Consider the following 13802-nt stretch of genomic DNA (forward strand, 5'->3'; position numbering starts at 1 on the left):
TCCCTTTGTCATTTTTTGTCTTATCTCTGTAAAAGTAGCATTTTACAATTAAAAACTGCCTTAAAGATGGTGATGCAAAGGCAGATTTTAAATAAGCAGAGATTTGTGCATATGAAGGAACGTGCTGTCTCTGAAACTTGTTATCCAACTATGTCCCCTTTCTGCTAGTCCTCAGAAGGAGCTGTCCCAGTGTAGGGTGTTATCACAGAAAGGCTTAGGATTGGGTTTCAGATCTCCGTTAACAACGCCGCCGTAAAGCTTTGGGAAAATAACATCAAGTTCTCTGTGCTCTGCCCAATGGTAGAAGGAAGACATGCGACCCTGCCTTTCTGGCAAATGTCTGTGACCCCTCGCTCTCCTCTTGGGGTTGGTGTTTAATGAAGGAGACCTTAAGCAGCATTGCTTTCATCATTGTCAAGCTGGTTCTTTCTTTTTTAATTTATTTTTTTAATTTAATTTTATTTTTTAATTTTAATTTTATTTTTTAAGAAAAGAAAAACTATCTTTTTTTCATGCACACAAATCTCGATTCCCACTCCCGCACCTCCTCCCATCCCCCCCCCCACCTACCCCCTCACTCCATCCCTCATTCACTCCTCAGAGAGGGTAAGGCACACTGCTTTGAGAAAGGACCAAGGCCCTCCCTACTATACTGAGGCTGAACAAGGTATCCATCTAAAGAGAATGTGTTCCACAAGGCCAGTACAAGCAGTAGGACTAATCCTGGTGCCACTGCCGGTGCCCCTGCAGTCTGCCCCAGCCACACAACTGTTACCCACTTTCAGAGGGACTAGTTTGGTCCTATGCTGGTTCCTTCTCTGTCCCACTGGAGTTGGTGAGCTCCCATTAGCTCAGGTAAACTGTTTCAGTGGGTGTCCCCATCATGGTCTTGACCTCTTTGCTCATATTCTCACTCCTTCCACTCTTCAATTGTACTTTGGGAGCTCAGCCCAGTGCTCTGCTGTGGGTCTCTGAAGCTGGCGCTTTCTATTCCTTATCTCAGTTTTCTTGTCCCTTGCTGATGCTCTCTTTAAGGCAGAAGTTCTCAGACTTTAGTCTGAGACAAAGGTAGTACGTTCCTTTGCAATAAGCCACATCTCCCCTGGGTGGGGCAGTGTGCTTCCTCCTCTTCTCTTCGCATAAATGTGTTAAGGAGAAGAGATGGTGTACTAAACGCCCACAGGATACAATTCCACCTAAAACAAGGCTCAGCTCAGAGCCATGTGATTTGCTTCTCAGATCTGCCCACAGTGCTTTAGTACACTTATTATTCGAGTACTCATTATCTACTTGAAGATTTATTTGGACAAATGTTACATGCAATTACACTTTTTTAGAAAGCTGTCTCTTTTATGTACTTGGATGAGTTAAAAAAATATCATACAAAAGCACTTATACTCCCGAACAAGAAGAGTAGGCCTAGATGCCAAGCATCCAGTTTCAATTTTGGCGGGGAAATTATTATTAGGATCCCAGATTTTGGAGGGTATGAGGTTTTTTTTTATGTCAACAGAGAGAAACTCATAGTAAGATACTGGGATTAAAAAGCACCAATGCCCTAAACTCTCTATTTTAGCAACTGTCCTTGTGGTATAATTGAACATCTTTTGGGCATATGTCCAAGAGTGATATCAGTGGGTCTTGATGTAGATTGCTTCCCAACTTTCTGAGATGCCACCATACTGATTTCCAAAGCAGCTGTATAAATTTACACGGCACCAGCATTGGAGGAGTGTTCCCCTTACTCTGCATCCTCTTCAGCATAAACTATAATGGGGGGTGTTTTTGTTCTTAGTCATTCTGACAGGTGTAAGATAGTATCTCAGAGTCATTTTGTTTGTATGTCCCTGATGACTAAGGATGTTGCGCAATTCCTTAAATCTCTTTCAACCATTTGGGATTCTTCTGTTGAGAATTCTCTGTTTTTAGATCTATATGCCATTTTTTAATTGGATTGTTTAATATTTTGATGTCTAGTTTCTTGATTTCTTTGAATATTTTGGATATCAGCCCTCTGCCAGATATGAGGTTGGTGAATATCTTTTCCCATTCTGTAGGCTGTCATTTTGTTTCATTTACCTTGTCGTTTGCCTTATAGAAACTTTTCAGCTTCAGGAGGTCCCATTTATTTATTGTAGCTCTCAGTGTCTGAGCTGCAGGTGTTATATTTAAGAAATGGTCTCCTGTGCCCGTGCATTCAAGACTACCTCTCACTGTTCATAGCAGGATTATTCATAATAGCCAGAATCTGGAAAAAACCTAGATGCCCCTCAACCAAAGAATGGATAAAGAAAATGTGGTACATTTAGACAATGGAGTATTACTCAGCTGTAAAAAAAAAAAGCATCATGAAATTTGCAGGCAAATGGATATAGCTAGAAAAAAATTATTCTGAGTGAGGTAACCCAGACCCAGAAAGACAAGCACAATATGTACTCACTCATAATTGGATAAATGAAAGCAAAGGATAACCAGACCACAATCCACAGCTCCAGAGAAGTGGGAACCTTCATTCAGATAAACGACAGGAACAGATGCAGAGATCTACAGCCAAGCATCAGGCCGAGCTACAGAGTTCAATCAAGGGAAGAGTGATTATATGAGCAAGGGGGATCAAGATCATGATGGGGAAACGCACATAGATAGTTGACCCAAGGAAAACCCACAGAGACAGTGGACCCAAACTTGCAGTAGCTCAAGGACCTAGACTAACAACTGGGGATCCTGCATAGGACCAAAACGGGTCTTCTGCATGCGAGCAACAGTTTTGTAGCCTACTCTGCTTGTGGGCTCCCTGGCAGTGGTACCAGAATCTACCCCTAGAACATGAGCTGGCTTTTTGAAACCCGTTCCATATGAAGGGATGCCTTTCTCGAGGGTGGGGGAGACTTGGCCTTGCCTCAACTGAATGTGCCAGGATTTGGTGATTCCCCATAACCCTAACCCTAACCCAAACATGAGGAGTGGATGGGGGTGGGTTAGGGAAGATGGGGAAAGGGGAACTGTGATTGGTATATAAAATGAATTTAAAAATTCAAATTAAAAAAGAAACTTTCATAAAAAATAAATTCTCTATTTCAATTTAATCTGTTAAATTTAATGTCTGAATAATTTACACTTTGCCAGTCAAAATTGAACAACATTATTGCAAAGTGTAATTGATACCTTAAAAATTCAGTCTTTCCGATTTAAACACTAGCTCCTTCCTCTGGCCTCCTATCTTGCCTCTTTCTTGTGGTGGCCTATGGGGGCAAGAAGAATATGATATGTGGGACCTCAGGGTGAGAGAGGTGACACCCGCCTCCTTATTTTTCTCTAGTCCTTGCCTTGGTAACCTGGTTTCCACTGGGAATTAGCTGGTCCATAGGGGACTAGGCTGTTCAGGACAGTACATCTGTAGGATATCAATGCTCTAGCCTCTTGTTCCCAAGTGTTTAAACCTCTTCTTTTGGATGAGAGCTATGTTTTTGGGCAAGTAATGTTCCTATTCTCACACCAAGATTAGAAGAAACTTCTGGATTCCTGAATATAACGTATATACTGTAGAAGACAGCACCCCTTCCCAAGCCTACTTTTATCCACACTATGGGTCCTCTTTCCAAGGAAGGGCTAACGCTAATACTCACCTGATTTTCAAGTGTCTAGCTACACTAATTGTTAAAATATTATAATAATTTCATGTTAGTTGACTACAGCTAGCTGTCTACCTTAGATCATCCTTGAAGGCCTCCTAAGGACTTCCTAACTTCATGAAATTTGATGATTACACAGGTAGGCTCTAGATCCTAATATATATACACATACAAACAGATGTGTATATATAGTATTCTGAAACAAAAATATGATGAGATCTTCTCCCCATAGTTTGTGCAGATTCATATGCTACAGACAGTACTGAAGCCTGTTTTCATTTGCAAAGGCATTTGGAAATGTCTTCATAGAAAGGAGAATGAGGCACAGCACAGAATCACCGTTTTCTCTCACCTTCTACAAATAGCCCCAGATTAAAGTGGTATACTGTGACCTTTTCATTCCTCTCTACCACAGTCCTTTGAGAGAATGGCAGTAAGGATTGTGGGCCAGCCATCATCGCTACAGCACCCTCTTCTTACCCCCATGAGACATTCTATGGTAGAAGTCTTGAGGCCATTCCTTTTTCAAACTTAAATTATACTTATTTATTTGGCAGGAGGGTAGGTACAGCATGTCACAGCACAGGGTAACAGTCGAAGACAGCTTCTGGAATCGCGTCTCTCCTTCCATCATGTGGGTCCTGGGGAGCAAACTCAGATTGTTAGGAGTGATAGCAAGTGTGTTTACCCACTGAGCTATTTTCCCAGCCCTTGAGTTCATTTTTGACATGATCATGCCCTTTTTTTTATCTGTCCACTAAACCATCTTTTTGTTAATCTTGTTTTGTTCTTTAGCCTACATTCACTGTACAAAATAATGGGTCTCCAAATCACCTTTCTTTAGCATTTCATCAGGAAGAGTCCAGTTGCCTTTCATTCCCAACCATACTATCATAACCATAGGTTATGCTTAGTAAAAATTGTGACTGAAGAAATTTTTAAAAATTATATCAATTTCCAAAATACCTTATTCCCATTTCATCCTTGCCCCAACTTTATTTAGAAACAACTGTCTTATCTATGTCAGTAGAGGTTCCCCAAAATATTCTTCTACCATGTGATCTGCTACCATCCATGTGTGACCAACATAAGATACATTTCCAGACAGATAACTCTGCAGCTGCAATGATTACCTAAATTGTTTCAATATAATACAAACTTGTGAATCCCAGGAATCCATGAGGATGATCCCAACTAAGACTCAATCCCAACTAAGAAACAATGGAGAGGATGCCTAAACTGGTCGTCTTCTGTAATCAGACTGATGACTACCTTAAACCATCATCATAGAACCTTCTCCAGCAACTGATGAAAGCAGATACAGAGATCTACAGTGAAATACTGGGCCAAGCTACTGGAGATGAGTCCAAGAGAGGGAGGAGTAATAATATGAGCAAAGGGGTCAAGACCGTGATGCTGATACCCACAGAAACAACTGATCTGAGCTAGTGGGAGCTCACTGACTCTGGACTAGTAGTGGTAGAACCTGCATAGGATCAAACTAGGCCCACTTAATGTGAGTGACAGTTGTGAAGCTTGGACAGTCTGTGGGGCCTCTGGTAGTAGTACCAGGATTTATCCATAGTGCTTGACCTAGCATTTTGGAACACATTCTCTCTGGAGGGATACCTTGCTCAGCCTAGATAGAGGGGGAAGGGTCTTGGTCTTGCCTCAAAGTGAAGTTTCAGACTTTATTGACTCCCCCATGGGAAGTCTTACCCTTTCTTAGGAGTGGATGGGGGAGAGGGAGGGACAGGAAAAGGAGGTAAGTGGGAACAGGGATAGCTATGTAACATGAGAAAAGATTGTACTTAAAATGTTCTTGATTAAAAAAACTGAAAAAATTGAGATAAAGACCTGATAAGTCCAAGGAACGGAGGAGAGTTGATTGAATGACCCTCCCTCCACATTCTTCCTGATTCACGAGCCCCAGAAACTCCTCTTTTCTCTTTCTATTCCTCTCTAGCAGACCTCCTCAGTCCTCCAACAACTCTGTAGCTAATCTCAGTTAGCCAATTTGCTGACTCCATCCTTTGATTCAAGGTGGCTTTATTTGCACAATGGAATGGATGTACAAACAATTTTTTCCGCAACTTTCAGCATCTGTTTTCCCACTCCAAAGCAGAACAATTGCCTTGACAAACATCATCTACAAACAAGAGGACATAGTCAGCACCAGGATATGGCTCAAGATTGAGAGTGGGCTAAATTGTTTTGACTATTTGGAGGGAGAAGTCAACAAAAACATTAGAAAAAAATTTTCAAGAACAAGAGATAAGGCAAAAGTTCTACAGTTGAAAACCCAAGAAGAAATAGGAGCCGAAGCCAGCTCTTTCTGCTTTGCATGGAGATTCCCAGGTGTTAACATTGGAAAATCTGCATGGAGGAATGAGGTTGGGATTGCAGAAGGCATGAGAACAAGGACTGGAAGGTTGGGGTCTTGAAAGCCATTCAGGTGGATTCTCTCAGTTTGCTAAAGTAAGCATAGGGAGATGAGACTTGTCAAACTAATAAAATAGATTTTGTCATAATTGCAAATAAAATGATGAATCATATTTCAAAGGAACAAAGAAAGCCCTTACTCTTCAGCCTTTCACAAGATTTTTTTTTTCTTATATATGCTGTGGTATAAGCGTTGAAGTGTACAGCAATTGGCTAAGAGTCTTGTTGAACTAGGCACTCTGCTTAAGTGGGTCTGAGGAAAGTGATACTGAGAGTCTGTTGAACTAGTAAGAAACTGTATGCTGCTACTTTAACTAGAAAGACCCAAGATCCCATCTCTCCAACTCTTCAGAGGCCCTGTCATCAACTACCCTCTCTTGCTTTTTCATCTTCAATACTTGTTTCTCCAGTGATGGCCTCTTCCACTCTATAAACTTTGTTCTTCAGTACAGGATGCTAGTTAAAAGCTAGAAGTCTGGATTGTTCATCTACTACCACCGTACTCTTCTCAAGTAGGCTGTTTAAGGCTTTGCTTACTTAACTATACGATGGAGATAATAATATTCTCTATCTTGCTAGAGCAGTGGTTGTCAACCCTGGAGGGTGTTGAATAATGTTTTCTGATCAGTTGTCTAAGACCATTGAAAAATACAGATATTTACATTACATTTCATAAAAGTATTAAAATTAGTTATGAAGTAGCAATGAAAATAACTTTGTGGTTGGGGGGTCACCACAACATGAGGAATTATATTTAAAGGGTTACAGTATTAGGAAGGTCAAGAACCAAAGTACTGGGGTGTTTTGTGAACAGCTGAATGAGGTATGTATGTGAAGTGTTTCCTGGCATGTATAAGCATACCGGAAGACTGAGCTAGAATGTATTAATTTCCTAGAACAACAGTAACAAATGACCACCAAGCAAGTCAACTGGATTCTTGTTCTATCTGATGTGAATGTGTTCTTTCCTAGTTTAGGAGGTCAGAAGTCCAAAACCAAAGTATTAGAAGGCTGATTTCTTCTATAATTACATATATATATATATATATATATATATATATATATATATATATATTACAATCCTCTCTCCTATTTTTTGCTTGTAGTCCTCTCAATGGTCTATGCTTTACAGATCAAAGGCTCGTATAGCTTCCTGGTTTTCCACCTTCCTTCCACATCTTTAGGCCTTATACTGTATGAGTGTCTAAGTCAGTGGCTCTCTGGCCTGCCCTGATATGGTATAACCTCAGTTTTGCTAATTTCAGTCATGAATCACATAATTAGCGACACTTTGAAGAAACACATCTCTTTTAGGTGAGATACACACACACACACACATGTACTATATATATATAGTACATATATATATTATATATATAATATATATATTATATATATAGTACATATATATATTGTACTATATATATATATATATATATATATATATATATATATATATATATAGTACAAGGGAACTTGTCATTGCCCTATGTGTTGGGGGTAGGATAATTCAACAATGGCCTTCTCCATGCATGAAAATCAGGAACTTGGCAATCCTCTCCTAGTGTGGAAGGCTAGAACGTTCCCACAGAATAAAGGTATTAAGTCTAGACTGGATGGCTGGTATCAGTTTCTGTGCCAGATATTCTGTTGCTGTGATAAATACCATAACAGAAAGCAACTCAGAGGAAGAAAGGATTCATTTGGCTTTCAGTTGCAGTTCAGAGCTAATCACTGCAGACAGTCAGGGCAAAAACTCAAGGCAAGTATGTGGGGTTACTAATTGTGGGGGAATACTGCCTGCGGTTCACTATCTAGTCTGCTCTCTCACACAGGCTCATGTTTAGCTAGCTTTCTTCTATAGCTCAGGACCACTTGCTTAAGAATGATGTCACCACAGTGGGCTGGGGCCCCCCAGCATCAACTAATAGTCAAGACAGTTCCCCACAGATCAATCTGATCTAGCCAACTCCTCTTTGGAGGCCAGCCACCCTCTCAGGTGATTGTAGGCTGTGTCAAATTGACAATTAAAGATAATTACAATATGAAGCATATAACTATGTACCCATACTTACAAATAAGATTGCACTCCGAGGTCTTACACACACATACACACACACACACACACACACACACACACACATTGGTGTGTGTGTTCACACACATACACACACACACTAATGAATGAATTAAAATTTTAAATAGATTTTAAAAGTATTAGAGGACGAGGAGATTGCTTAATAGGTAACATACCTTTGAAAGCATGGTCCTGGGTTCAGATCCCCAGCACCAAAGGAAAAAAGAACAGGCATTGCTGTACATGACTGCAATCCTAGCGCTGGGTGACAGAAACAAGAGGATCCTGGACTTCCTTAATTTAATTAGGAAGCTCCAAATTCACTGATAGCACCCATCTCAAAAGAAAGTAGAACATGATAGGAAAAGATACCATCCATTGACCTCTGGTTTCCATGAGTGTGCATACAGAGATGTACACACACACACACACACACACACACACACACACCACAATTTTTAATTATAAAACTTCCTATAGAGTTATGTCATCATAGTTGAAAATGCAGGGGGGTTCCTGTTGTCCTAGATAAGTACTGTACTACTTGACTGAGCTCCTAGTCCAAAGTACAAGTTTGGATAGAGAAGGAGGAAAAAATATCTATCAAGAGTAGGTAGAAAGAAGTGATACCTGGAACTGGGAATCTGAGGATACCAAATACTTAAGGCTAGTGCAGCAGCAGCAGAAGGAGATCCTGGATAAAGATGAAGAGAAACTCAGAAGAAAACATGAAGAACAGCAAGAGATAATTCATACCTAAAGGACAGAGTATACTTTATAATAATTTTAATGTCTGATGGTCATTCACAACCATCTCTAAGCAGTGCTGAAACTTCCCACTTCCTTGGATTCTATTGTCACTCACAGGGGTAAGCGCCCATTGATGTTCTTTCTAGAAGATCATCTGTAAGTAGGAGCAGGTCACCATGACTAGGGGCTGTGCCTTCCAGTAATAAAAAGAATCCTGGGCATTTAGAGTCCCTATACCAGTAGGTGCCGCACAGTGCAGTTTGTTCTGAAGTATGTTCTCAAGAGCACCAGAGTGCTTTGTTAGGATTTTCAGAGCCCTTCATGATGTCAAAAACAAGATGAAGCACACACTGAGTCCTTGGGCTAATCACTTTAAATGCCTGGCAGCCAAGTGCTGATTCCCGGTTTATATGCCTAAACTTACACCTGCATAGACATTCATGTTGACAACTTTGATCACCCTGGGCAAAGGAGCTATGAGCAAAGAAAAGGAAAGCTGGCACTGCAGTGGTATCTTGGCAACCTAGATAATTGGATATCTTGCCCTATCGAAAATACGGAAAAGATGATGGCTGTTTGAGTCATCTCATGGTGCATAAGAATTTCTATGTACTCAACCCCAAAAATCTGAGCTGTAGTTATATGAATCACATTTCTACATAGAACATCAACTCAATTACACGAAAGCATCATCTATGGTGCCATTGTAAATTTAAGGAATATATTGTTTTGCTATTTTTAATTTCATTTTACATTCCAAATACAATTCTTCCCCCTCCACCCCTTTTCCTGCCCACCTTCCCTCTTCTCCAGTCCACCCTCATCCACTCCTGCCAAAGGATAAGGGCTCCCATGGGGAGTCAAGAATGCCTGGGCCATTAAGTAGAGGCAGGAAAAAAGACTCTCCAACCTGCTTTAAGACTGATCATGACATCCCACCATAGGGAATGGGCTCCAAACATCATGCACCAGGGATAGGTTCTGGTCCTACTACCAGGAGCCCTTTAGATAGACCAAGCAACACATTTGTCCCCTACATGCAGAGGGTCTAGTTAGGTCCCTTGGAGACTCCATACAGAGATAGATGAACCAAGCTCATGGGAACTCATGAACCCTAGAGAAATATATTTTGGGGGTATATTTAACTTGTAGTGGTTACCTATGATTATCCTATAATTTCATGAGAGATAAAAAAATCTACAGTTCAGATATTTGCAAATCAAGACTGATGAGAAAGTTTCTGGCAACTTCTTTGCTAGCTCTGAGTCCCAGTGACGAATTTCAATGAATTTCTTTGTCCCTATTTTCAGCTCTGTGCATGTATGTCTACTTCTCATGGGCAGTGTTTGTTAATTATTCCTTTACTGCTTTCCTTCCCCTTTTAGATAAAATTATCTGACTTTGGATTCTGCGCTCAAGTTTCCAAAGAGGTGCCAAAGAGGAAATCACTGGTGGGTACCCCATACTGGATGGCACCTGAGGTGATTTCCAGGCTACCTTATGGGACAGAGGTAAGTAGGTGACAACCATTGTTTGGGGGCAGTGGGCCCTGGGATCTTCTCAAGGGCACAGTGGTCCTGATTGGTGGGTACAGGAGGTAAGGGTCTTCTGACTCCATGTTGATCCCCAACACTGGGAATCTGTTGACTCGGAGTTCCATTGGGGACATCATCACAGTATTTACACGGTGGCTATTCCTGGAGTCCTACAGAAAAGTGGAAAGGGGATCGTGGAGTCCCTAATTACTGGTCCCACCCCACATGGGAAGCTGTAAAGCAAAATAACTGGAATGGTGACTGCAGTTATGCAGAAAAGCTTCAGAAAAGGGAAAGAAGTATAGAAAGTTTGACAAGGAAGTGATCTATGCATATAGTAGAAATACAATAAAAAATCATGCGTGTATATTGTAACATCCACAATACAGCATAATTTAAATGAGAGAAGGTGAGGCAGAGATTTCTAGGCAAGGAACAGCGTGAGCAGAAGTTTGGAGGCTCAGAGACTGAGTACAGTGCTTCCATGCACCGTGGTATAGGTGGCAATGGCAAATGGTTTGTACTGACAAGCAAAGAGCGACTCATTAATGAAGGCAAGCTTGGCTCTCCTCTTTTTTTCTGTGGCCTTGGATGAGGATCCAACTTGGTTTTCTCACTGTGGACCCCAGAGATAAATCCTAACTGAGAGTAGCAAAAGATAAAAGGATGCGGAGAGCAGATGAAAGCTCAATGAGGCCATGGGAGGAGCTGGACAGGAGGGGTCTACAGAGCCACTATCCTGCCTCCCCTTCTCCAGACTTCCCATTTTTTTACTCAGAGCTGCTAGCCACTTCTTCCTTTTCTTCACTCCCTGAAAATAGTTTATAAAGCAGGATTTGCTGAGGGTTGATTTAAAATAATAAAAATTGAAGTGGAAAACCCCAAAATGGGTGTGGAAAAAACTATGTAAAACTCAGATTTATAGAAGTATCAAGAGTACACTATGTGTGATACAAAGTAGGTCCCTGAAATTTGTTCTAAACATGACAAAGCATTGTCTCAATTACTTATGGTTTACATATACTTTCTTCTCTAAGTGCAACAGCTTTCACCCCCTGGTCACCAGGGTTGATCCAGGTGATCTGGCTGGCTAGGCGGGTGTCGCTTTCCTCCCTCACCATTCCATGTGGCCCCTCCCAAAGCTTAGTCGAGGGACAACATTCTCAGAATAGAGGAGGACCAGTCTTTGGCCAAGAGTAGATGAGTCGCTACAGTCCCTTCACAGAACCTCCAAACAAGCTCTCTCTTTTCATAATGTAAAAATTGGGGTGATTGTTTTATTTTTTCCTTTCTTTCCTTCTTTCTTTCTCTCTCTCTCTCTCTCTCTCTCTCTCTCTCTCTCTCTTTCTTTTTTCTTTCTTTCTGTATAAAAATTAAAGCTCTAGACTTGAGAACGGTAAATTTTAGTTTCTAATGACCTGGTAGAAACTTCACTAGAGTCATCTTTGAAAAGTACAGAGAGCCTAGGAGGCTGGATTGCCCAATGGTTAAGAGTGCATACTGCTTTTGAAGAAGACCTGGCTTAAGTTCGCACACCCACATCAGGCTGCTCACAACTGCCTGTAACTCTAGTTCCAGAGGCTCTGACATCTTCTTTGACCTTTGAGAACACCCAACCCTACACACACACACACGCACGCACACACGCACAAAGCTAAATCTCCTTTTAAAAAGAAAGATGACATTAGCAAAAATGGTGATAATACAACAATGCAGCATGCAAATTTGTATCATAAGATTTGAAATCAGTTTGTGAAATTAATTATTTGTAAGTGAACATGGATCTGCTGGGATTCACAGTACAACCAAAACTCAAGAATTTTCTCCATTCCTGACATAACTAGTGGATTGTGCTTAACAGGTGGACATCTGGTCCCTCGGGATCATGGTGATAGAGATGATTGATGGTGAGCCCCCCTATTTCAATGAGCCTCCTCTCCAGGCAATGCGAAGGATCCGGGATAGTTTACCTCCAAGAGTGAAGGACCTACACAAGGTGAGATTGCTATGTACTGCAATGTCCAGAATAGTTACTTGTTCATTTAAAGACTGGCATAGCAAATCTGGTAGACCTGATTTGGGGATAAAGGTTTTGTACTAAGTCATTGAGATTCAAATCTATGTTTTTTCTGTGCATTTATGGGGCAAGTGACTCCACACCTTCAACCACAAAGTTTTTCATCTGTAAATGGATGTCATCAGCTCTTCTCTCAAAGGGCTGGTGAGATATGAGTTGGATTCTCCTTCCAGCATGTCCACACTAAGTGACTGGTACCTGCTGGGGACTTCTAGTTAGGGGTATTCCGATTATTTGATTCTTGTAGAGTCTGCATTCTAAGTAGAGAATAAACTAATAGAATTTATGCAAATAAATTAAAAATAGTCAACGAATGCTATGAAGAACACTGTGAAGAGATCAAATGCACAAGACTGGGAGTTACTTTAGTATAAAAAGCCAAGGAAACAAATGGAAAGAGAGCACTAGTCATGCAAAGATCTGGAAGAAAAATATCTCATACAGCAGGAGCATCAGATACAAGGACCTAAAGCCAAGGAAGGCTTGTGCTGTAACAGCACAGCAAGAAGACAAGGATAGAACATTCCAGAGAAATAGGCAGGAGCTAGATCACGCAGGGAAAGTAATTACTGCTCATATTAAGAACCAGTGAATGTGGTTTTCACATGTTCCAAGACTTGGCAACTGGGACTAAGCTAAGGCTTATGGTCATTTCGAGAGTTACCCTGCTATCTGGAGCCTGTAAGACCTAACATCTCAAGTTCAACCTCAGCCTAGCAATGCCTCCCTCTCTCTAGCTGCTTTATAACAGACAGAACATGAGGTTGTCTTTTAGGGGAGAGGTGTATGGAATGGAAGAAGCTCCTCATTTCCTCTCCCCTATTACTGAAAAGAACTCAGAAAATTATTGATATAGCTTTTGCAGAGATTCAGCAAAAGGGAAACCACAAGAACTCAATAAGAGTTTGAAAATTTTGCTAGATTGGATGAAGATTAACCAATGAAAATCAACTAAGAACCTATCATGTAAATGCCCAGTAGAATTGAGTGCTAATGAACACACAAGTATATATTTCCTTCTAATGTCTAAAAGCTGGAAAAATCCCAGACTTGTTTCCCAAGTGAATAAATAATCTATGGAATAATTGAACAGCCACACAAAAATAAAACAAATGAGGAAAGTATCTCACATAGAATGAAATAAGCCAGTAAAAATTAACAGTATACAAATATATGTGTGTATATGTATATGTATATGTATAATACACTTACTGTATATTTATGTGATACAATGTTTTTTCATGCTATATATACACATATATGTGTATATTTCTGTACAGAATTATATG

The 13802-nt window shown here is 40.6% G+C and overlaps 1 protein-coding gene across 1 annotated transcript in view; it reads left to right on the forward strand.

Moving 5' to 3' along the window:
• Pak5 (p21 (RAC1) activated kinase 5) overlaps positions 1–13802 on the forward strand; it is a 282318-nt gene that overhangs the window by 265512 nt on the left and 3004 nt on the right. The window contains exons 8-9 of the mRNA XM_085696776.2: positions 10287–10412; positions 12298–12432. Of these exons, the coding sequence (XP_085552902.2) occupies positions 10287–10412; positions 12298–12432 (261 nt within the window). The remainder of the gene's footprint in view (positions 1–10286; positions 10413–12297; positions 12433–13802) is intronic.

Source organism: Myodes glareolus, chromosome 10 (assembly GCF_982192425.1).
Source record: "Myodes glareolus chromosome 10, mMyoGla1.1, whole genome shotgun sequence".
NCBI lineage: Eukaryota > Metazoa > Chordata > Mammalia > Rodentia > Cricetidae > Myodes > Myodes glareolus.